We start from the raw sequence: 25,591 nt of genomic DNA, 5'->3' as shown, positions 1-25,591 counted from the left end.
CATGATACATTCAAGTTATCTTGCATAAAATAACCTGTTTTCATGAGAAAATAAACTTCTTATCTCAACACAGTACAACATGTCCCTTGCAACAGTCCAAGGTGACGTCATAAGATGTCTTCTTTGGTCTGACAAACTACCCAAATCCTAAATATATTGAGTTTACAATTATATAAATTAGAGAAAATCAGCAAATCCTCACATTTGAAAAGCTGAAACTAGAAAAAGTGCTATATTTCTGCTTAAAAAATAACATAAAATGAATTGATTTCCAAAATAGATAATTTTCTGTCGATTGACTAACTGGTTAGATGACAAACCTCTGCAGCTCTAACCCTTAAAGCTAATTGACATTTGAAAGGCTCACACCTCATTGAGCATGAATTACCGTAAGTTATCCAGTAGTCTAATAGTTCGACCAACATCTGTGACCTCTCTGGGAGGAACAGAGGTCAGTGGTGATATCTTTATTCTTATTTTTTGTTACTGACAATGAATTCAATGAAAAGACCAAAAACACAAACTGAATGACACATTTTTACATAATACATGTATAATTTTTAATATCATATGAAAAATTCATATTGTGATACTCGCGATATTATTTTAACTTGTTGACATGTTGATGTCATACTGTTACTCACGGCAACAACAAACATGGCTGAAAGTGAAATTATTACTGACCCCACAGTGGTTCCAAAAAGAGGAGCAGCTTCAGTAGTGTGGAATCAACTGTGGTGTCCTGAATATGTATTAATCTGCAGCTGGAAACAGTCCCAACAAAAACACTATGTACTCCTGTTAGAGTAACATTTGCTAAGAACAAAAGTGCTCAGATATTTTAAGGAATTACTTAGCCTTTATAAAATATAAACGCTATGTTTTATTCATCCATTTTTAAAGATTTAAGTCTTAGAATGAACAGGAATGAGTGAACTTGGGGCTGAAGGCCACAGACAGGTTAATGGTTTTAATTTGGTCTTTTGACTGGATTTGTAGAAAAATATAGACTCATACTGGTCGAAATACTTATTAAAGTCTGTCAGAACTCTGTATAAAGCTTTGTCACAATTAAAATAATAACATTTCTATATATTTCAAATGTTTTTATACTTCCTGAAAAGCTGACAACAAGTTCTGGAAGAGTTTTCAAGTTGATTTAACCTCATACCCGAAACACTCCTGATTCGTACACACAGCTGGAACAGTAAAACAGTGAATGACTCATTACATCAGTTGCAGCACGGCTATCCATTACAACATGGTTTTTAAGTTTTTAATCCAAACGCAGACTGAGGTACTGTACAGTTGACATTTTGGAGGCAACTCGAGGCATTATGTAACAAAACATTAGCAAAAAACGAGCAGCTTGTGTTTTTTTTAACATCCTTGCTCAAAGAAAAAAAAAAAGCTTTCCTTTGCGTTCCAGTGGATAAATGTCATCTATCACTGTTACTGTGTTGAATTAGTTAATGTGTAGTCCGTCTGAAGCCTTTTAATAATACATCTACTAATATTAGTGTCATTCTCCTTCACCCAAATTGCATCTGTTGAGGGAATAATGACATTGATTAGGTTCCTGCTGCTCTATTCAGTCTCCTGTGCCTTTTGTCTGCCTCTGTATACACAAATGATTCTGTGGCGAGCTAAGGGATGGTAAATATGAAATTAGCATTCTACGGCTCTCCGCACCAGCGAGCAATACCTTATCAGAGTCATATAACCAAGACAGATTCAGGGTCCGTATTTCTTTTACAGTTTCTTAATAACAGTGAGTCAGAGCAGCTTATTGGCACTGCCAAAGGCTCTGTTCAGACCACACTGATTTACAGCATTACACTCGTTTTATTACAGTTTGTGTGCACTTAACATTTTCCACAAAGTAGGAGACTCTCTCCTGGAGTGAATCCTTTAAGTCTCAGCTTACAGGCAGATTTTGCCTTGTGTTGCAGATTGTGAAAAGTGGCTGCTCAGCTGCACTTTGGCCAGGTTTGGACAGGTTCTGTGGCCAAGAGCCAGGTTCGCCACAGAGACTGGTGAGGAGAAGGCACTGGACTCAGCAGGTTGTTTGGGATGTCTCGTGGCTTGATTCTCGCTCCGATAAAATGTCAAGGTGACTCATGGTGGGTGAGAAGTCCACTCAAGCCCAATCTGAGCAAAGCAGTAGAGGAAAGCCAGCATAGGCGGGAACAAGGTGGACCAGCCTGAAATGTAAAGAAACCAAATGTTGATGCTGCTATGTACTGATGCTTTACAGAGTAACTTCCAGAGAGACTTGCATTCTTACAAGAACAAGAGAGCCAGAGAGTAGTAGGTATTTTGCTGTTCTGTGTTGTGTCACGGTTTTTCTCTTTTTCTATTTTTAGCTGCTTCTTCGAGGGTCGAGCAGGCAGGTAAGGACAGCTGTCTGCACCTCCTCCCCAACTGGCTTGCCTCCAGATTATCTCAGTAACCTGCACCTGCACCCACAATGCTTTTCAATGGTCTATTCTTTTCCATTCATGTCAAAATCTAATTCACATACACGCACGGGCTGCTTTATGCACAGCTCCACTGTCAGCTTCCTGTCTGCTGCAGAGAAAGGTTACACGGGCTGAGGCTAGAAAAGACGTATTTTTTGCTGATAAATATTTCTGTGCTGTTCTGAAGTCACGTTTTGTGCTGTGAAGTCTGCACAACACAAAATGTTAGTATGCAGAACATTAGCATAATTTCCAGTAAATGTCAGCTAATTATTAATGTTGGTTTAATCACATTAGACATGTTCATGCGCAATTTGAATTATTATGTGTGTCTGAACTCTAAATCAATCGTACAAAGCTTTTCAGCTCGAGGGCCCCGGGTGCACCGTGAGCAAGCCTTTGCTGTTGGGCCAAGACATCCCAGCGTTTTGTCTTTGCAGGTATGTAAAATTCATTAACGCCCTCAGTGTGAAATAAATTCTCCAACCAGTTATCCAACCTTTGCTGTTACTGACTTCAAACTAACAGAGAGAGAATCTGAACTTAAAGGAAACACACGCACCACTAGTCAAACTTCTGGAAGTGTTAGAAATGTAACAGAGTTGTTGCGACTACAAATTAATAGCGAAAAAAATAAATCTCATCCAGTTGAATGTTACTATGATTTTAATCAACCAGAGCTAATTACACCACAGTTCTTTGGCATTTGATTAACAGAGTGCTTCGAGTTCAAAAGAGTTGAAAGGACCACTGGCAGAGAGGCAACTCAGAACTAAATATAAAACTGATTAGTGATCAGAACGACTGTGCTCCTCAGTGGAGCAGAAACGGACATGGTGTTGGTTGAGCTCTTGCTCATCTGTCTCTCTGGATACATTACACCATTAGACTTACAGAAAGACAACTCATGTGTAGTTCGACAAATTAGCAAACGTGAGGGGGTTTTTAAACCTAGGAATGATTCTGTCTGTCAGTCCAGACTGAAATATCTTTATATTGGATGCAGTGTTATGAAATGTCCATGTTCATGTTCCCCTCAGGGTGAAGTGTGATCTCTGTGGTGACTCCTGATCTCATCCAGCGCCATCATCAGGTCAAAATTTCACTTTGTCCAATACTTTGATTCATGAGTTAAGATCGTAGACTGTATAAAATAATCAACGTGGCGTCCGTGACGTCACCTATTGGTTTGTGGACTGCTGTTCTGAAGCCTTGTATTTAGAGTTTTGACAGTCGCCATCTTAGTTCTTGGGACCATATGACTCAAACTGTGGCGACACCTTGCAAACAACCTGTCACTCAAGCAGCCCTGTCCTTAAATATGTGAAACTTTAAGCCTTAATTAATGTACGTAAACAGGTGAGTTATATAGAAATTCAACCACTGCACAAGTTGTTATGTTGAAATTAGCTATAGAGACAAAACTGTTTTTGTACCAGGCTGTAAACCTGTCTATTTCTGCTGTGAAGTTGGGTATTTTAACATGGGGGTCTGTGGGGATTGACTCATTTCTGGAGCCAGCCTCAAGTGGCCATTAGAGGAAGTGCTGATTTTGGCACTTCAGCCCAGAGGTTGTATACATACATGCAAAACTAACAACATTCCAATTAGCCTTAGCTTGCTAATTGGTAGGGCTGCCCTGTAATAGCTGATCAAACATTAGTTGAACAGAAAGGTCATTAGTTGGCAAGATTTTATTGGTCACTTAGTCGCAGAAAAAAAACCCTAACTCTACGTGCGGTTATTCCACAGGCTAGTTAATAACATGTCGGGCAGGAAATCCAAAGTGTGGGATCATTTTGAGAAGGTGAAGGACGAACCCAAGGTGATATGTAAACTCATCCTCATTGGTCGACTACAAACATGACGTATCATCTGAAACATGGAAGTAGCTACATGCCCATTAGCCCACAGCGTCATTAACAGGCAGCTCGCTCAGTGTGTGACGTGCACTTGTAGATAAAATATAGGCCTATATTAATGAAGGTTCATTAGTACGGTTTTGTATTTCTCTGTAATGTAGCACAGTGTTAACAATGTTACTGATACTATTCTTTCTCATACCTTCAACTCAAACCACCAAAATATATCATTTAATAATTACATTAATAAAACATGCAGGCGACTAGTCGACTAATGGACCTAAATGATGACTATTGGTCGACCTGGAAAATTCTTAGTCGTGGGCAGCCCTACTAATTAGCAAATGTTATCATGCTAACATACTGAACATTAGCTTAACCTGCTAATCATGATCATGTTAGCATTATCGTTGTGAACGTGTCTAAGTACGGCCTCACAGAGCCGCTAGCGTGGCTATAGAGGATGTTTTTCTGGCAGAAGTGTTGGCAAACAGAGGTGGAACTAAATCAATGTGCTAATCAAGTAAAAGTACTGTAACTCTACTGATACTATATCTTAACAGACACAAAAGCACCATTCAAGAGTGAAGTGGAATAAAACATGAAAAGTTTTTATTCTAGCTATTATAATTTCACATAATGAGCAATGAGATATATTATGCAGCTCTTTTCTGCATCACTCACATCTACAACTTTAGAGTGATCTTACATGGGGGCTATTGGGTGGCATGTGAAGGCAGCATACACACATCCACCTATACAACTACAAACACAGTGTAATTAGGAATTTGTTTTTGTACATTTCACCAGAGAGGTCAAAGCGTGCAATTACGGCACCGCCTGCAGCAGTAAAAATCCCAGACAGGCTGATTTAAAAGCATTGATCTCATGTTAATGAAGAAAACTGCAACTCCCCCATTGGTGCTTCATTGTGCAGACACATGCAGACAGAAAGAATAGCTGCAGGCATTTCTGCTGGATCCATTATATTTCAATTTAAAGTACAAAATCATAAGAACTTACTGAAAGCGAAAAAATGATTAACTGGTTTGTTCAATGGTGTGTTTTATCATTTTATGTAAGCACCAGGCAGTGCCATGTTATATCTTTATTTTTAGTATTTTAATGCTCTGAATGAAACTCCATAGAGGCAAACTGAGATTCTCAGTTTAGTTTCTAGGTCTGAGTCTGAATAATTCACAACAGAAATGGTATTTTAAAACACCCTGCTCTTATTTTTAGGTTTCTCTTAACTTATTTACACCAAGTCTACTAGAAGAAGCATAATGTTAACACACAATTTGCTGTAAGCCTGGCAGGCTTCAGACTAATTTTGACTGTCACAATAAGGCTGAACTGGTGACTGGAATATGACCCTCGTCAGGCTGCACAGGCCCAAAGACTAAATAACATTAACACAAGATACATGTAATAATGTTGCTCTGGGTCTGCTGGATGTGTAAATAGGAAACTGTGCTGACACTAAAACCAACTTTAAAAGATCATGTCACTTTTCAGATTGTCCCAAAAAATCAGTTAATGCTGCTTTAAAAATCACTAAACTATGCATTTTATTTCAGTATTAATTAACTGTTCTTGTTAATAGAATTATATTACATGAGAAAGTATCAGTGCGGAGCTGAGCTCTGGCCACTGACTCTGAGCCCAACCCAGCGGCGAGTACAGCTCAGACTGCTTATCATGAGCAGACAGGCTTCAGGACGGCCTGCCATCTTGCTTTAGGTACCAAATGAGCCAAATAAAAAGACACGGGGAGCAAAACAGAGACTGGCACAACCACGAAGCAGATGTCTCTCTATCTGGGAGAGTTTGCCCCAGCAGATGCATAAAACGCCCCAGTAAAACCAGAGCCTCTGCATCCACTGAATACACTGCTGATAAATAAACCAACCAGGGCTGCAGTTTATAATAATTTTCATAATCAATTAATCTTAAAATCATTATTTCGATAATAAAACGTCAAAAACATGCCCTGTGTAATTCAAATGGTTCAAAACGGTCCAAGAATCCAAAGCTGTTCAGTCTTATTTGGTACGACGAAGAAAAGCAGCAGATTTTCACATTTTAGAAGCATGAGACCAGCAAATGTTTGGCTTTCTGTCTGTTAACTAACTGATTAAACAACAAATTGTTGCAGCTCTCAGTCCCTCCAGGAATTTGTGGGCTTTTGGGACTGTTATGGCCTAAAATGCTTGATTTCATAGCAGCTTTTCTAGAAAATAGCAATCATATTGCAATGTTTTCAGATGTTTTTTACGTTACCACATGTGCAACAGATCTGGATGCAACAGCCTCCGTTTCAGCCATTAACAAGGTGAGTTTTGTGGTAAAAAAAGTATTTGTCAATCATTGTCATTTGTGTCCCATCACAACATTGTACATGGTGGAAAACAAGTTACCTCCCCTTTTGTGCAGAACATCAGGGAATTGCCTTGTACGGTCTTTAGCAGTAATTTTTGTTGCTAACTGTGGGACATTCATGTCACACGTCTTCATCTTCACAACCAGAAACAAGAAAGTGAGTATGATGACGCTGTACAGGGGACGTTATGTTTGATGAAACTCATGCAAAACTATGATGACTGGTCAAATCCACAGAAAAGACGCAGTGATTGGACAACATTGCAAGGTCATGCAGAATTCATTGTTGCAGTCATGACACTGCAATATCCTGGAGGGGCTGTCTAATACAGACCCAATTTTCCACTTGGCCTCTCTCTAACTGTTGCTTTAGACACACTACTGTCACTAGAGCTGCCGTCCCCACTGAAAGAGAAGGTTAAATGTCCCACAGTGCGACTAAACAGTCAAATTAAAAGACGACATGACTGATGCTCCACGTTGTAAACAAACGTATAAACGCCAGCTGAAACAATCCTGCAAATTAAAAGGCAAACAGAAATCCTATTGAGCGAGTGCTGTGGGAGACAATTTACCTTGAATGAAGACACGCTTCCAGAAGATTCTGCCAACATGTATCCCCCCAAGGAACACCAGATTAGAGAGGATGAGCATAGCAGTGGAGAAGGCAGAGAGAAGGGCAACGCAACGCCTCTCCATCGCCGGGGAGAAATTCTGCTCCTGGGAAATCAGTAAATAAATAAGTAAATTGCAGCAGAACCACAGGAGATTTTCATCGTAAATCTGAGAGACAAAGTGCAGCAAAGCACCTGGTGCTAATGGACTGTGTGACCATAAACTAGGAGGATTACACAGTCTGCCATCAGACTTTACTGAGAACATGAACCTTCCCCCAAGGCTAGAGGTAAAAGCAGCAAGAACAGCCTGAATGGTTTTATTGTTAATGTATTGGAAAGTTTTTCTCACATTAATGCTGAGTTAACTGTACAGTACAATCAGATGTGACAGGATCCGATCCTGTCTGTACTAACTGTTGGAGCCCGAGGCATTATCTCTTATTAAATCAGATTATATGACCCCTTTATTTCTAGCTACAGGACAGATTTCAACATCACACATCTTAGCCAAAAATCCAATTGATGGAATAACCAGGGAATCATATCTACAATGTAATTCTCTTAACATCCTTTTTTTTTGCACTGTCACAAGGCAAACACTTGGATTTCAAACTTACAACAATGGAGCGAATAAAGGACAAGGCGAAGAGAGACTTCAGTCCAGTTTCCACCAGAACTCCAGCCCAATTCATCAGAGCCCAGTACTGTAAGTAGTCATGGCCACCATGCCAGAGGCAGACGAATCCGAACGCAAGGCCAGTGGATAACATTTTGTAAGGAAGGCCATGCCGCGAACCTCCCAACGGCACGTAGATGTATCTGAAACAAAAGTACATTACAATAAAAAAATAAAACACAATGAGGAATAATAAAATGTTCCAGCTCTTTAAAGGAGATTGTAACCTGTCCAACACAAAGAAACAGGCGTGCTGGAGCCTATCCCAGCTGACGTTGGGCGACAGGCAGGGTACACCTTGGACAGGTCACCAGACTATCACATAGAGACAGACAACCATTCACACTCACATTCACACCTACTGACAATTTAGAGTCACCAATTAACCTGCATGTCTTTGGACTGTGGGAGGAACCCGGGGTACTCCCCCTCCCTGGGTTCAGGGAAGCCTCTTACTGTGAGGCGACAGTGCTAACCATTGCACCATCGTGCAGGGCCGCACAGTGGTGCAATGGTTGTGCCGCCCAACTCTTTAAATGCCACTCAAAATGATTTTCAATTTTCAATTTTACAATAACCAAAATAGAAGTTAAATGCATAAACTGACATCAATTAATTAGGGTAGGGAAAATTTTTAACCAAATGTTGACTGTAAGTTAAAACATGACTTTTTTGTCTTGCGGTGGAGATGAGAGTAGAGCAGAACTGGGAAATACCTGACATTTGTTTTCTTCTTCTTCTTCTTATAATTTTCTTCTTAATCTGCATGTGAGATTCCATTGCCTTGAACCTCAATTTTTGAGTTTAAAAAATGTTTTGCAAGTACACCAAGCCTTGTATGCAATGCCTGTCGTGATTTAATCTTGGTGTAATACCCAATTTTTGTTGAATTTGCACTTCCTCATGTTGCTCAGGCAGACAGACAGCTAACTAGCAGTGGATCCTCTGCTCTGGGCATCCCGGCCAGAAACAAAATATGAGTTCCATTATCCTGATCTGTGTGACATTAATGCAAGAGGCATTCGGTAAATTATTTAAGAAAAAAAGATCTTACAATACCTCGTCATTCATAAAATCTAACTCCCATGTCCTAGCATTTTTAAGACTTTTTAAACAATTGATTTATGACATTTTAATACCAATTAAGGCCTTTAAGATCAATGAATTCAATGCCTTTTTAAGACTTTTTGAGAATTTGCAGGGACCCTGTCAAATAACTGGTGATACTAACAGACAGACCCCTTGTAAGGACAGGACACAGACATACTGCAGCCAGCAAACAGTGTAGATGTTAAACAAAGGGGAGGTTGAAAATGGCACCACAATGCACCGATGAATTGCAAAGAACACCTGCAACACAAATGATCATGTCATGTTCATTGATTTTTAATGAAATAAATGTTGCTTTGACGTCTGGTGCAAAAATAGAGGCACTTCAGGGAATCAATCAATCCTACCAAGTTGTTAATAATGCTGCAATTGGGTTAATGATTCCAAAGTGGTTTCTGTGTTTGCACCAAAACCTTGACACACATTTAACCCACTTTCTATGTCAAGTTGACTTTTTTTCCCTCACTAAAGCTCGCTCATGTTTTGGTTGGGTGAGATCCGATTTTATCATTTTGGTTTAAACAAACAGCAAATGCATTTAATTCTACTGTGGTTTAAATGGGATTAAACTTCATGTGGTATAAAAATAGCAGATGATAGCCCACATGATGTGAATAAGATCGCACCAATCAGTAACGACTGTGGTGCCTGCTGTGAAGAAAAATGGTCTCAGATATTGTGAGAACCTCGTCTGTCCCAGAGGTACCACGTCTCAACGTGCTACATCACTCCAACACGCTTACAAACAAACATCACATTCTTGATCTAGTGTTGCTGAGCTGGGAACTAATTATCTCAGCCACCCTGTGGATAATCAATGTTTCTGAAAGATGAGCCAGCATTTTCTGAGCCTTAAATAGAGTGGCCAGCTTGGCCATATTGGAGGATGAGAGAAGGTGCAAAAACAGATGGAGAGCAACCAGAGTGTTTGAGCCGGAGCAAACTGAATACTTAAACATGCTGAGCACCTATACGTCTATGTAATTTATTGAGATGGAATCTAAACAGATGTTAAGCAACATGTGACACTTTAGAGACATACATTAAAACCTGAGTAATCAATGTGTTACGCAACACCTGCAAGCAGATGATGCAGACAACACGCACACAACGTTTAGAGACAGGCAGCAGGCATTAGACAGTCAGTGACAGTCAATTAGACAGTGTTGGTTTCAGTGTTGGCTCAGTATACTTGATAGTTCTTGGCTTTAAAGGAATACTTCATCTACCAAATTAACATTTGTACGTCAGTCACCCCGTGTTATGCTTTATTCGTGAAGAGAATTTTGTTTTTCTCAAATGACTGGTGAAGAAGAATCCTTAAATGGAAAATAGTCTTAATGAATTGAAATCAGGGGGGTCGACGTTTACCAGCAGCAAAAGTCATCAAAACTTCTATTTACAAACTCTTTAATAACCAGAGTCTTTTACAGTAAACATAGGGCGCATTAACACCAGGATAGTCCGGGGGACTTGGTTCGATTAGGTGGGGAATGCCGAAAAATTTCACACCTTCATTTGGTTCAGTTCACTGTCACACTGCACTTTTTAAAGTGGACCAAACCGCCTGGACAACGCCACGCAGTTCCAACAGCTGCTCGTTTGGGGGTGGTATTGACCGAAATGACCACTGACCAGGAAGACAAAAAGCATGAGGAAGAAGAAAACCCGGCTCATTGATTGGCCAGGGCTGAAAACGGAAATCCATCCCTTTCAGCCAGCTTGTTCACCACAAAAACACCAAACACCAAAATGCACTGCGCTCTACGTCACTTCCTCTCTTTGGTTCCCTAGATAGTCCGTTTGCATTTCCCACTGTAAGCAAACCGCACCAGGGTTCACCCCCCAGTTTTCAAGCGGACCAGGGTTTGCTCGTTTGGTCCACACCAGACTTTCAATAAGCGCTCACACCACTCCAAACGAACTGAACTATGCGTGGAAGCGGACCAGGGTTCGTTTAAAGCGGTACAAATAGCAGCAGTGTGAATGCGCCCATAGTTTGGCATTTTCTAGTATTGAGGGAGCCGGTCGCTGCTGCATCCCTCAATACTGAAACTATTTCAAAAATTGTTGTTCACATCAGTGTATGTGATCAATTCATACATGGAAATAGGGTCCAAGTTGAAAAATGCCAAACTTATCCTTTAAGTGCAATCAGAACCAAAGTTAAGATGTCGACACCCCTCAGCCCATCCCCCCACTTATTTATTTACAACTATTTTCCCCAGGATTTGGGATCAAATACTCCTCCTCACACGTAGCAGCAAGAACTCAGTCAAACAGCCAGTGAGAGCTCTTTTGTTGGCTGATAACTGTATGAAACAGAGAACCTGGTACACAGTGGCACACAGACGGGGAAAGCGTAATGGAATGGTGAAGAATGAGCCACTTAGCTGCCCAGGGAGACGGGGTGTCAGTGAGTCATGTAGAGCACATCATTTAACACCTACGCACTCATCTAGCGCTCTTCTGACAATTTCAACAGAATTTCAATACTGCATTAAAACCTCTTTAAAAGCACTTTCACAAGAAGGAACGCCAGGGCATTGTGTCATGGGTATCATTTTGCATCTGCAGTAGGATAATTGCAAGCGATGCCATTAAGCAGGAGAAAACAATTTCCAATGGACACGGATTAAAATGGAAACTTACATTTGCAATTTAAATTCTGGTATATTTAGCAAATTAATTGGAGCCTCTTTAGTAGCCTGATATGCCAAATTTCCTTCCAAGCTCATATTACTGTCTGAAAAGCAAGTGTACATGTACACCATCATACGTGTCGACACAAAAACTAATTAGCAAACAATAACCAAGACAAGGGAGCACAGACTACCAGTGTTTTCTGACAACCGTGCAACTGCGGCGTTGCCTCCATGTAGCAACCCGCGTCTACCAAGCGGACCATAACCTCCCAAAAGGCTGCATTCAGCCAAGTGTGCATCATTAAAAAGCAGACGAACTAATAATGTGTGTTGTCCAAAGTACAACTGAGCAAACACATAATGCTCCCATTACATACGCACATATTAAACAAGGAGGCATTTCTCCAGAGTGCGGGAACAGTAACACAACAGAGGGAACTATTCAGCAACAACATGCAAGCTCATAATCATGAGAAAGCCTACATGCAAATGCAGCATCCTTGTCCATTATGATGACACATGCGGGCAGGCAGCTGGAGAATGGCAGCTTTTTTTAAGGTTATTCAACTGCAGGAAATGAGCTCTTCACAGTAAGTGTGCAGTAAATAGCAGATACAGTATAAATAAACACACGCTACTCCAAATATAAAGCAAGAAAAACTGTGGAGAGATAAATGGATACATACAGAGATTGACAGACAGATGGATAGCTAGACAGCTGGATATATAGACAGACAGAGAGTTGGATATTCTAGGAGTATTATTTGATTTAGATGACATTTTACATTTTTAGTAAGCATTAACATCTGAATTAGTCTGTCGTCCGCTCATGAAGTGCCTCTTACCTGATGAGCCATCGATACAGGCCCTCGTCAAAGTGCCTGAGAGCGAACAAAAAAAAAAGAGAAAGAAATGAATATTGAGTCACAAATTTACATAACAATATAGCACTGAGTAAGAAACACCTGAGCACTGGGCTTCATATATACAGTGTGTATGAAGAATATGTGTTTGTGTGCGCACTCTTTGTCATTAAGAAGATTAGAAAAACGTGTTTTCTTTTTTTTTCTCCGTGCGCTGCCTATAAACTGAGGCTGTTTTGTGGACGATGTCGGTGGACAGCTTTATGCATTCCATCAATGTTGTCAACATTGGCCAGCTCAGCACACACAGGCTGGATTGGAGTGCATCGGTGTCAGCACATTGGTCGATCTGGTCTACAGCCAGCGCATTTTCAATGCAAAACCGAACACACGGCCTTCCATCTCAACTTTATGTGCTCTGAATTAAGAGGGCATTTTCCCGTTGTTAATTACATTTAGGAACAGAGTGACTGTGCTGTGGGAACAAGGCATGAAATTCCACACTCCCTGGTCACTTTACAGTATATACATAAGGGAAACCACATTGGGCTCACTGTCAAACACTGATTTTTTAACTGTGATGTTTTCTTATTGTATGAGGATGTTTGTTCTGTCTAAACCTTGTCCATATACCCTGTTATCAGTTTAATCGGTTCACCTAATTTAAACTACTGCAGCCTGATACAACAGTCCTGCAATAAATCCTACCTTTATTAAGGTTATAATTTTGGACGGTGTTAATTCAACTTTATTATCTTTGTTCTATTTGATCTAAAATGTTCTTCAATTATTTTATTGCCTCATATAAAATATTGTGAAGTGCTATATAAATTAACTTTGATGTAGTTTGTGATGCTGTTGAGCTGTAATGCATTACACAGAGAGTAGTTTGTGTTATTTAAGCTCAGTCTTATTGATATACAAGCAGTGGACACAATAATAGAAACACCTAGTATAATGCAAATCAGCTTGATAGTGCCCCAAACTGCTGTGTCCAAAATAATCACACACTTAAATCACCAGAACCTGAACAGGATATTGAAGAATATATTTTAGGACTGGTGCACCACTTTAGTTTTGGCTAGGTGTACCTAATAAACTGGTAACTGGGAAAATATTTCAGCACATTTTGCCCTTTATCAGCCTTTTTCTTTGTCCAGAAGTGGTGTGCATCCCGGAGGACATCAAAGCTAATTGGTAAACACAAACACAAAGCACTGGACCCAAAATGTTCACTGTTGCATTTAGCTGAAGGCCCTGAAATATTTTTTCCAAGTCGTGGAAATACTGTTGCCTTTAGCCATTTAATATTTGAAGCCCTGCTGATTAAGGGGCTTTATCCCCATGAAACAAGCACTGCAATGTGTGTGCTCATTTCACTTGAGCAAGTGTGACCCCTTCAGCATAAGCCAGGCATCGTCTTCTCCTTTGCTTGGTTGAAGAAGTGTTGAACTTAAAGAATGTAGCAGTCGTCATGACAATTACGTTTATCTTGTGCACTATTTGTGGAGGTAGGTAGGATGGAAATAACTCAGCATGGTGCGTGTGTGTGTGTGTGTCTAGAAACTCATGCTTGATGTGTGTAGCAGAAAAGGGGGAAAAAAGTACAGAATATCCCTTTTCAACCTTTACAGGAAAGGAAGGTGGGGAGATCAATCAGACACACCTGTGAGTAGGGGGGAGGGAAACAACTAACAAAAGCAGTATGGATGACAACAGAAAGAGGAGTGAAAGCATCTAAAAGAGGAGATAACTAAAAGTTAATCAAGTTTCTGGACATCTTTGCAAAAACAGTGACAAATAAAAGTAAACGAAGTGGCAGTTGTTCCAAAAACATCTGAATTTCCTGGGTAACGAAAGGTTTGGCTTAATCTTTTCGACCTGCTCAGATGTGGCTGTGGATGAAAGTATTTGTTGGATCTACCAAAATGAAGGTAAGTCTCCTTTCTTGCAACTCCTCAGGCTTCTCATATCCTCCTGCTTGAGGTTAATGTGCAGCAGCCCTCAGCCACCCTTCTATCCTCAGTCTAATTGCATCTATTTTTGCACTGTCCCTTACCCTGCTCATTTTCTCCTTGGACAGTTTATTTAATTAAGGGACATTTGATTTTCACATCAGGACTGAATTTGGTCTCTTTTGATTCTGTGAGTCAGACACTTTGTTTATTAATAACCGTTTGATTTGATCGGGCTGAATTTATTTGGGTTATTTTGTGGTTTGAATACAGAAAGATTTAATTGTGTCTTTCTATCTTGTGCACTTATGTGGCAAAGGTAACATGGCATCCAGGTTGTCTCTTGAACTTCTTTCTATCAATAATCTTAAAGTGGCAGGTTTAGGATTATGCTCATTATGCTCCTGCCTGGCGTCTAACTCTTACTTTAAATGTCTGGGATTAATCTACACTACACTATCACTGACTTTATCTGAAATAACCTTTACCTGTTCGATGTTATATACAGACAACTGGCATTGATTTGTCACATCCCTTTCAAAACTAACACATTCCTAAGGGTCAATCTGTTTGGTGACCTCACTGTCTTAGCCATACTGCCACTAACCAGTTTTAACTTGAAGAAAAAGACAAGATGCAGCCTGTTAATGTAGGAAATGCTCCCAGTGAACAATTTTAGCTCAAGTCTGAAAGAATGATACGATGTCCCTGCTGGTGCCGTGGTGATCCCTTGTTCTGATTGCCAGTAATGACAGAAAATGGGACAATTCACTGTTCCCAGTCTGAGTCGTATTGTCAAAGCACAGGGGGCACTTAAGTCACTTGACATTAAATTTACCTTTTTCTCAAGGGTACCAGGGATGCTAGCTTTTCCAGTCACTTCAGACTTAAAGGATAACCTTGGTCATTTTCAACCTGGACCCTATTTTCAAATGCTTTTGTGTCTAAGTGATTAATGGGAACAACATTTTTTGAAATAGCTCCAGTATTGAACGAGAGGGCTGCAGGTGGAAGCAGCAAAATATGCTGCAATGTAACCACTTGGGGCATTTGAGCACCATCATTTTCTGTCCACTAAAGGTGTTTGTTTTTGCCACTGACAGGCTCAGATTGATATTCTAAGTGTCTGACAACTTCGTTGAAAGGATTCCTACAGAGATAGATCTTTTTGTTAAAGAGTAAGACCATTTTCTTTAACCAGAAACAGGCCCGAAATCACCATCGCCAAAAACGCCAGACTCCATGTAAATAAACAGTAATTTTAGTGTGTATAAAGCCAGCATGTTTTCACACCTAACCAGGTGAATTAAGGTTTTATTTCAACCAAACCAGAGCTAGTGATTGTTGGAACAGTGGTAAGATGAATCAAGTCGGCTTTTTTGAGTTTTATTTTGTTTCTGTCGACTTTTAATGGAAGTGTGATTTATTATGATAAAATTACTTTTAATTTAAATAAAGTCTGGTGGGTTTCATGATGATGATTTTGGGGCTGTTTCTGGGTAAACAAAAAGGATCTTACTCTTTAAAGGTTTAACTCAGTAGGGATCCTTAATAATGTCAGACACTTGGGGCGCATTCATACCAGGATAGTCCAGGGGACTTGGTTCTCGGCCGAAAAATTTCACACCTTAATTTAGTTCGGTTCACTTTCACACTGCACTTTTTAAAGCGGACCAAACCGCCTGGACAACGTCACGCAATTACAACAGCTGCTCGTTTGGGGGCGGTATTGCCCGAAACGACCACTGACCAGGAAAAAAAAAATCATGAGGAAGAAGAAAACCCAGCTCATCGATTGGCCAGGACCGAAAACAGAAGTCCATCTCCTTCAGCCGGCTTGGTCACCACAAAAATACCAAAATGCACTGCGCTCTACGTCACTTCCTCTCTTTGGTTCACTTCCTCTCTTTGGTTGGCTGGATAGTCCGTTAACATTTCCCACTATAAGCAAACTGCACCAGGGTTCAGTTGGAAGTGAACCGAGACCACCAGTTTTCAAGTGGACCAGGGTTCACTAGTTCGAATGAGTGTCCATACCACTCTAAACGAACAGAACTATCCATGGAAGCACCAGGGTTTGTTTAAAGTAGACCAAATATCGCCAGTGTAAATACATCCTAAGAATAGAGTGTCCCAGGGCTGACGTCAAAACCCGGAAGTTTAGCATCGCGCTGGTTCCCAGAAGAGAAAGTGAATGTGATTTTTGCAATGCGTTTTGGATTATGTCAGAAAATAAGCTCTGTGGCTAACACAAGTTTATGATACTTACAGGTTTTGTTCAGCGAGATAATCTTCACACATGAACACCTTTCATATCGCCTTTGAAGCTTAAATGTGATCACCAGAAGTAAAAAGCTAACGTTAGGCTTTAACGGACTACATGACTACTCCATGGTCACATGACTCTTGACGCCACCGCCACTAAGCTTTCAACTGATTTTGGCTGCTTTATTTTAAAAACATTGTATAATGGGGAAATCGGACTGTTTAAGCTAAATAAGAAGCTGTAATGGCGGACTGCCAGCTCTCTCGTCTGTTCGGGGTTGATGACGTTTAATGTCCCCGACAGGGTTTGTAGTCGTATTGAGCAACTTGTTAGCAACCGCCTTTTTTACAACACGTAAAAGCTTCAAAATTCACAAGCAGGGTATTTACTGATGTGTTTTATGTCGCAGAACAAAACCTGAAACTCACTTAAGCTTTTGTTAACCACAGACCTTATTTGAGGCATTTTACCGAAATCCCATTCAAAAAACGTATTGACTTTTAGAAGAGAGAACCGAAAGTGCTAAAAGCGCTAATGGAGTTCCGGGTTTACTGGCACACTCTATAACAATCTGAGCCTGTCAGTGGCAAAACTAGTGGATGTAAACTGACAGTGCACAAATGCCCACATTGCAGCCTGTTCTCTGCTGTTCACTGCAGCACTCTCGTTCAGTACTGGACCTGTTTCAAAAATTGTTCTTCCCATTCATCACAAAAAAGGGAAAATAGGGTCCAGGTTGAAAAATACCTAAGTTACCCTTTAAGGAATGCTACGAGACCAATATAATATTGTATTTACGTACCTCCACATCCCTGTGAAACTGTACATGATGCTGACACAACGAGGAAGCTTTGGGGGAACTAGTTTATCCAAAGTAGCCAGCATGGATGGAAGTCCAAACAGCACCAGATACTTCACATAGAAGAACTGGACGAGGGCCAGGGCCAGACCGCCTGTGACAGGGCAGAAGGACTATTACCACTTAATTTAACAATTAGGACAACCTGTATACTTTACAAAGACAATTTCCCTCTGTTTTAAGTCAAGTAAATTGTGTTTATGAAGCCCAAATTCATAAATTTGCCTCAAAGGGCTTTAAACCCTGTGCAGCAAACAACACTGTCTATTTTTAGATCCTCTGTTGGAAATGGGGAAAACTACCCAAAAAAAATGTTTTAATGAGGAAAAAAGGGAAGAAACCTCAGGAGGAGCAACAGAGGAGGGATCAATAGATGACGTTAGAACTTGGCAAACACCATTTGCTGCTGACATTAAAGAGCTGCTGAGAACTGTGAAGCAGAATTGCAAAAAGGAGGCCAGTAAACTTTAACGGTTCATTATACCTACTTATGGCAACTAAGGGATCCAGAGAGGACAACAGTGAATGAATTAGTGCTAGAAGTCCACATTCCCAGAGGTGCTTTACATGTAAAAAAAAATATTGACTTGAGATGTGCATGCAGAGTATTTTTAGACCACAGTGGCCACCTGAGTAAATTACTTGTATCTGCTAAAATGTAGTACTCCAAGTGTCCTGCCAATACACAAAGGGGCTATTAGAGGGTACATAACCTGACTGATTACATCTTTGATTTGTTTAAAACAAGTAATAGCACATAAATAAATTTAAAAGACACTTAGCAGACACCAATTCTGACACTTAAGATAAAGAAAATAACACCACAGATCATGACGACTGGATTATGGATCGAGGCCAATGAGTAAGACAGTAATCAGCATATCTGATGGAGTTTGAGAGCCAACCAAACTCTGCGGGGGTAACATGTTTTTAAGAGTGTCTGAAGGCAGGGAAACATTAAAGCTATAACTCAATGTTACACTGTACAAACCAGCCAAAAATACATACAGAATAAAGACATACCCAAGGCCCAGGGAGGGAGGATCTCTAAGTAGGTCTCATTAGACTGGATGGAGTGCATGTACATTACATGGATCATGTATTCGGCAATGCACCACCATAGTATGATCCGTCCTGATCTGAGCACCAAGAAGCTAAATGCTGATTCGTCCCTGTCACCTTCCTCAGCAGGCCTCTGCATCTGAAAGTGTAGAGGGTGAGCTTGTTGTTAAAGGTTGCTGGATGAATCTTCATACTGAAAAGGACAAACATGGCAGTAAAAGAGTAAAGACATACTGTGTGGATATTTAGAAATCTACTGCAAAGACGGGTATGAAAACAAGCAGCCATAACAAGGATGATGTAGAGTAGGGCTGTGATGAACGATTGTATTTGTTACAGATTAATCCCTTGATCATTTTCTCAATGAAGATAGGGGGTAAAGCCTGTTACAGTATTCTGGAGCCTAAAGTGACTTCATCAGGTGTTTGTTTTGTCCAACCAACATTTCCGAAAACCAAAAATATCAAACAAGGTTCCTACAGCTTAAGGCAAAGTTACATGTGAGACTTTTTAAGACTTTTATTTATGCCTCCAGAAATAAAAATTAGGACCAATTTTACAATGACCAAAACTGAAGAAGTGAGACAGTATGATCTGCTTTAACAGTTCATATAACACTTTCTAGAGTAGAACACATTGCAGAGACGAGGGATGAACAAAACTTTTGTTGGCGGGTTGTCTTGGTGATTTTGTGTTTCTCACTCTGCATGTGGGGCTCCACTGCCTCGATTCCCATCATGCCCAGTTTGAAAAACTTTTTGCATACAAAACACAGAACCTAGAATGAGTTTCAGCCATGCCAAAAAATCTTGGGTTTAATAGCCTATTTTCACTGAATTTGCACTTCCCCATGTCGTCTTGAGTACAGTGACAGTTAGCTAGCAGACAATGGATCTTCTGCTGTTAGCATGCCGGCCAGAAACAAAATATAATTGTTGTTTATTCCACTAACTATAAACGCTTATACTCTTGAGGGTCGTGGTGGGGCTGGAGCCTATCCCAGCTGACACTGGGTGAGAGGCAGGGTACACCCTGGACAGGTCACCAGACTATCACAGGACTGACACATAGAGACAGACAACCATTCACACTCACATTCACACCTACGGACAATTTCGAGTCACCAGTTAACCTGCATGTCTTTGGACTGTGGGAGGAAGCCAGAAAAAATGCAAACTCTGCACAGAAGGGCTCTCTCCTGGGATCAAACCAGGAACCCTCTTGCTGTGAGGAGACAGTGCTAACCACTACAACACTGTGCTGCCACTGAGAGTGAGATTTTACAATGCAACATCAGAAAAAAAGATAAAATCCTACTTCCCATGTCTTAACATTTTTAAAACCTTCTGAAGATGTATTCAAGACATTTAAATTAAAATTAAGGCCTTACTTAAGATTAATTAATTCAATTGATTTTGAGACTTTAAGGATCTGCAGGAGCCCTACATCATGAAAGGAAATCAGCAAATCCTCACATTTGAGAACCTGGAAATATCACTTGTTTTGGCATTTATGCTTAAAAGATGACTTAAATGACTATGATTATCAAAGGAGTTGACGATTAATTTTATGTTCATCGAATAAATGATCGACAGTCTGCCATTGGACCAAATAAGTGGTAGCTATTTCTTTACATATATAAAAAATTCAAGTCAATATCCTCTTGTACATAACCTGCCACTGATGTGTCAGCTATTATATTTTTAAAAATGGATCTCAGATCGCCTGCACTCAGGAGCATCGACCGGCCTCCTCCAGACAAAGACAAAAGAGGCAGTTTTAGACCAAATCTCAGTTTAATTCAGGTGTAGCTCCTGTCGGCTCTCTTACCTGCTCAATGTAGTCTTTGTATGTGATAATGGGTCCATTGTAGAAAAAAGGGTGATAGAAAGTGTATGAAAACAACCAGCAGAGCTGCACAACTCCACCACGGTCTGCAGGGCACCAGCAGTGCTCCAGGCTGAAGCTGATGAAGCGTAGACCACAGACAGCAACGCTGAAGAGCAGCAGATAGTACTCCTCCTCGGTCTTATACCAGCCTCTCTGTGCAACACAGAGGCAAGGCCAATTATTTTTAACACATTCCTGGGGAATCCTCACATCAGCAGTGACAGTCTGACACTAAATTTAGATACGCTTTTTAAAATCACTCAAAATAGGACACGTTAAAATGAGAACATTAGCAGATTACAGCATATTTTGACAACTGGATGTGAGAATCTGTCAGCACACACTAATAAACATGTGCTTAAGACAACTTTTAATGAGGTCTGATAAACAGCATTGGGAATATCACTGCTTTCAAAACTGAGCTTGAACACTCAACTCAACTGTGCAATTGCGTGTGTGAGCATAGAGGGAAAGAGTCAGATTTTTGGAAGCGTGCACAGGTCTGTCAGGTCTGTTTCACTCACTAAATTCAAATTTCCAGCCATTGTAACTGGAGCACGCTCGCCTGGCTGATACTGTGCAGTTAAAGAGTGTGTGTAGATCACAGGTATGTAAGAGGAGGATGTTAGATGACCCTGAATGTGATGAAATACTACGCACCAGTGTCCATGATAACCAAATCAATGTCGAAATGAGTTGAACTGAGTCCCTGAAATTCATTATTGTGTTGTGAAGAAAAGGCAGTTTAGTAAAATCCTTTTTCATTTTCACTGCAATAAATGTTTGACTGTCTGCTAGCATGTCTCCTACTGCCTCTCAATTTTCAAATGCTTATACGAAGACACCAAGCTTTTTAAATCTGGTAATCCTCAGAAAATGCTTGAAATAACCATCAATATATTCATTCAAGTTCTTTCTTTGGTATGGATACAGAGTGCCAGAGCTGAGTGGACAAATGCCTTTACGTCCCCTTAGTATATTGCACCCTCTTGTGTTCTTTGCAAATATTGCATTTGGTGGTAATCAATCGGGAGGTGAAACAATCACTAAAATCCGACTAATAATACCATTTAAAAACATTTAATTACATTTAAATTTCATTTTTCACTTTACTTTTAAGCATATCTTTTACTTCTCTGTTCAATGCTTCGATTGCAAGATTAAACCAATCCTTCAAAATCAGGAACAAGTATAGTCCAGGTGATACAACCCACCTGGATCTCTTGAAGTGGCTGGATGTAAAGTGTGGAGAGCAGCAGCAGGTTGCAGGCCCATGACAGAGCAGGCTTTCGCAGCTGTGCTGCTGCAAACGACAGGCCCAGCTGTACCAGCAGCACACCCACACCTTTAATCCCCAGCACACTGCTGGCTGCTAAGAGGCCATATATTGTGAGTGCTGGCACTCTGAGCTATTAGAGAAAACATGAAAAAATGTGTTGGATTAAATCATCTCCCACTTGATGGCAACATTCCACTTCCAGCACTGTAGCAGCTGCTTCCTACCTCGGGGTAAAAGGTGCGGGTCAGTCTTGATATTACGCCATGACCAATCAGAGTCCACAGCAAAGACTTCTTTGCCCATTCGGTCCAGAAACTCCACTCGAAGTCTGATGGGTCCTGATAAAAAGAATTAACTTCACCATGAGCCTTTAAATCACAGCTGAAGCCTGATGAATGGAGGCTTTGAATAGTCAAAATGTGTTGAGGAGCTTAATTTTTATGTATCAAACAAATGTATAAAGTCCTGCAAAAACCTAACTGAACTGAAATATGCTTATCACAGCTTTCTGTGACACAGAATATCTTAAAATAGGGCTGTACATTATAGAGCTGCAACAATTAATCAGTTGTCAACTATTAAAATATATTAATAAAATTGAATTGAAAATTGAAATTGAATGAATTTATCACTAACTCTTTTCATAATCGTTTACTTTTTTTTAAAAAAAATAAAGTAAAAATTCTCTGATTCCAGCTTCTTAAATGTGAATATTTTCTGGTGTCTTTACTCATCTATGACAGTAGACTGAATATCTTTTTGTTGTGGACAAAGCAATTATTTTGGGGGTTTGGGGAACACTTATTGACATTTTTCACAATTTTTCTGACTATCTATTAGAGCCCAACTGATACTGGATTTTTGGGGCAGATGCTGATACTCGTATTAGCTAGTAAAAATTCCAATATTGATATATCGGCTGACATTTTAGTCACAAACACACAGATATATATATATATATCTTTTAGGGATGCACAGTGTTGGATTTTTTGCCGATATCCAATATGCCATTATATAGGATAAATTGCAGAAAAAAGCAGCATGCCACACTACAAAAACTGTTTAGAAATGCCCTGTGGAGCATGACAAAAAGCTCAAGGTGTCTACTTGGCTTCTAAATTTCCCAGGTCCCAATCTGCTCAAGGATTCTTGTGATGTGCCGGTACCCCAGATGTACCCCTAATCCAAGGTGGGGCCTCCTTGGATCGGACTTGGCTCTGGAGGCATGGACACAGGATCTCTGTGAGGCGGGGTACTTGGTCTGCAACGGTGTTTGAGTGGGTGGAACATGTCAGGTGGTATCCACATGATGCCAGAACCAAAGGCTAAACTATGCATGTGACAAAGATATGTAATGAAGGCAGGCGATTTTACATTTTAACAATAAACTTTACAGCCAAAAATGACATAAGTGCACTAAAATAGTCAACTTAATAGGGGATTTTATTACCCTAAGCATCTTTTTCTGCATCATGTCCTGTTAAAAAAAATCATATCAGTGCATACTGGACATCACATCCAGTATCCAATTGCTATCAAACAATCCAAACTGTCCCAGGAACTGCTTGTGTCCTTCTATCGCTGCTGCATTGAGAGCATCCTGACATACGGCATGCTAGTTTGGTTTTCCAGCTGCACGACTGCTGAAAGGAAGGCTCTCCAGATGATCATAAGTCAGCCCAGAACATCACTGGTACACACTTGAGGAATTGTACAAAAGCCGCTGTCTCCGTAGGGTCACAAACATAATTCAGGACTCTTCCCACCAACACTTCACACTGCTACCCTCTGGAAGGCGATACAGGTCTATGAGATCTCGCACTTCCAGACACCTCAACAGTTTTTATCCAAGTGCTATTAAGATAATTAATTCAATATACAATAGTGCATACTGTGTTTGCTCCTTGGCTGGGCCAGATGTGCAATTCAGTCTATACTGCTGCTGCTCTTATTACATTATTATTATCATTATACGTTATACATTCTCCTTTTTTACTTGTAGTGTATTTTATGTGTATCACTGTTGCTGGTTATTGTTTATTGTCTTTTGCTGTTTTTACGTGTAATAGCCCAGAGATCACACAATTTCATTGTACTGCTGTGCAATGACAATAAAGGCATTGAACTGAATTTTATCAGCTGACTGATGTATCGATCAGGCTCTTCTTTGTATAGACCAGGCAACTAATGGATTAATGGATAATATAATAAACAGATTAATTAATAAAATATTTGCTATTTGCAGCCCTATTACATTATGGACTTAAAAGCAAAGTTGTGTTTAGGTGAGATGCTCCATAATGTGACTTGGCTCAGGTTGGGTTTTTAATCAGTCATTTAAAATTGAACTTACCCTTTTATAACCTTTAATAAGGCCTTTTTCCAGCTGGAATTCTCTCTGTAATCCTGCTTCATGCTCTGGGGAACAAAACAGGAAAAATAACAGACACATAATTCTTTTTTCCGTTTTTTTTATCAAGTCATTGAACCAACATAGAGACAACAGTCTATCTTACCTTTGGAGAACCTGTGCAGGTGGTAGAAAGAGTACAGGTGTGAGCCAAAGGACAGCACCCAGTATGCAAAGATCTCTGTCCGTGGCAGTGGAGCCAGCTGGGGCTTTAATTTAGATGTCATCAGGTGAAATCACTGCGCTATAGTGCGGCTGTAACACAGTGAGTCAGTCAGTGGTTATACCTGTGGTGTTAACCGTTAGCGACAGTTAAGCTAACGCTAATTAGCATCGTCTGAGCATTTAAGTTTATATCGAGACAACTACGACCAAGTCGGTTTGTATGTTAAAGTTTTCTGTGCTGGTTTGGCCATTGTTTCAGTCACACATTGTTGTGTTAACATTAACTTTTCGCCTGAAAACTTTCTGTAAGCTCGACTCAGTTAGCTAGCGTTAGCTAAACTAAGCTAGCTAATGACGTCAACAAGATACAGCGTTACCTGGTGATACCGGGCCGGTGTCCATTGTGATGGTGTTGATTGTAGACTGCACTGTTTGATAGCGCCTGGACCAGACAGTCATAACCATAACACACCCCGGCATCCAACATTCAAAGGTACTGGATGCTTCTTCTGTTTCCTTGTTTTAATTCATGACTAGCAAACAACATGTTGGAGCGTGACTGCCCCCAAATGTGCGGGAGTGCAGCTCTACATACAGTCTATGCTCTACACAGGAGTGGAAAGTCAGGCAGCCCACTGTTACTGCTATTTAACACTTGAGCTTGATCATACTACGACCTGTTTTCGAAAACTTAGTTACTTAAGATAATTTTGAAACAAAAAATATGGTTAGCACTCAGCTACTTGTTGGAAGTGTCGTATGGATGAAGGCACGCTGGTACAGGTGCTATGGCCATGCCCAAAGATTAATCATTACTGGGTGAAGATAAACTGATACATAGTGTCATAAAAAGGCAATACAGTCTATGGTTCTGGCCCAAGCTTTATATATACAGGTGCATCTCAAAAATTTAGAATATCATGCAAAAGTTCATTTTTCCCCATGATTTTATTAAACAAGTGAAACTTTCATATATTCTAGATTAAGTTTTTTGTGTTTAAAATTTGATGATTATGACTCACAGCTCATGAAAATATAAATCCAGTATCTCAAAATACTAGAAAATCCCAGAGAAAAGACCAATAAAA

The 25,591-nt window shown here is 40.2% G+C and overlaps 1 protein-coding gene across 1 annotated transcript; it reads right to left on the bottom strand.

Annotated features, from left to right (window-relative positions):
* Nucleotides 1-535: 535 nt before the first annotated feature.
* On the bottom strand, nucleotides 536-25,017 carry hhat (hedgehog acyltransferase). The gene is made up of 12 exons (XM_033612752.2): nucleotides 24,881-25,017; nucleotides 24,445-24,593; nucleotides 24,282-24,346; nucleotides 22,153-22,266; nucleotides 21,864-22,058; nucleotides 20,590-20,802; nucleotides 18,721-18,898; nucleotides 17,641-17,791; nucleotides 12,600-12,635; nucleotides 7,941-8,142; nucleotides 7,282-7,426; nucleotides 536-2,204 (listed from the first exon to the last, which is right to left on the bottom strand). The coding sequence occupies exons 2-12, from the start codon at nucleotides 24,563-24,565 to the stop codon at nucleotides 2,119-2,121; spliced, it is 1,506 nt and encodes a 501-aa protein (XP_033468643.2). The 5' UTR covers nucleotides 24,566-24,593; nucleotides 24,881-25,017; the 3' UTR covers nucleotides 536-2,118.
* Between the last annotated feature and the right edge of the window lie 574 nt (nucleotides 25,018-25,591).

Source organism: Epinephelus lanceolatus, chromosome 17, assembly GCF_041903045.1.
Source record: "Epinephelus lanceolatus isolate andai-2023 chromosome 17, ASM4190304v1, whole genome shotgun sequence".
Classification (NCBI taxonomy): Eukaryota; Metazoa; Chordata; class Actinopteri; order Perciformes; family Serranidae; genus Epinephelus; species Epinephelus lanceolatus.
The sequence above is the reverse complement of the archived record's forward strand: the minus strand, read 5'-3'. Positions and strand labels throughout refer to the sequence as shown.

Coding starts and splice junctions, on each gene's coding strand:
- hhat (XM_033612752.2), bottom strand. CDS start 24,565: ATGACATCTAAATTAAAGCCCCAGCTGGCTCCACTGCCACGGACAGAG. Junction 20,803..21,863: donor AGCCACTTCAAGAGATCCAG/GTGGGTTGTATC, acceptor TGTGTTGCACAG/AGAGGCTGGTATAAGACCGA. Junction 17,792..18,720: donor CCTCCCTCCCTGGGCCTTGG/GTATGTCTTTAT, acceptor GCCCTGTCACAG/GCGGTCTGGCCCTGGCCCTC.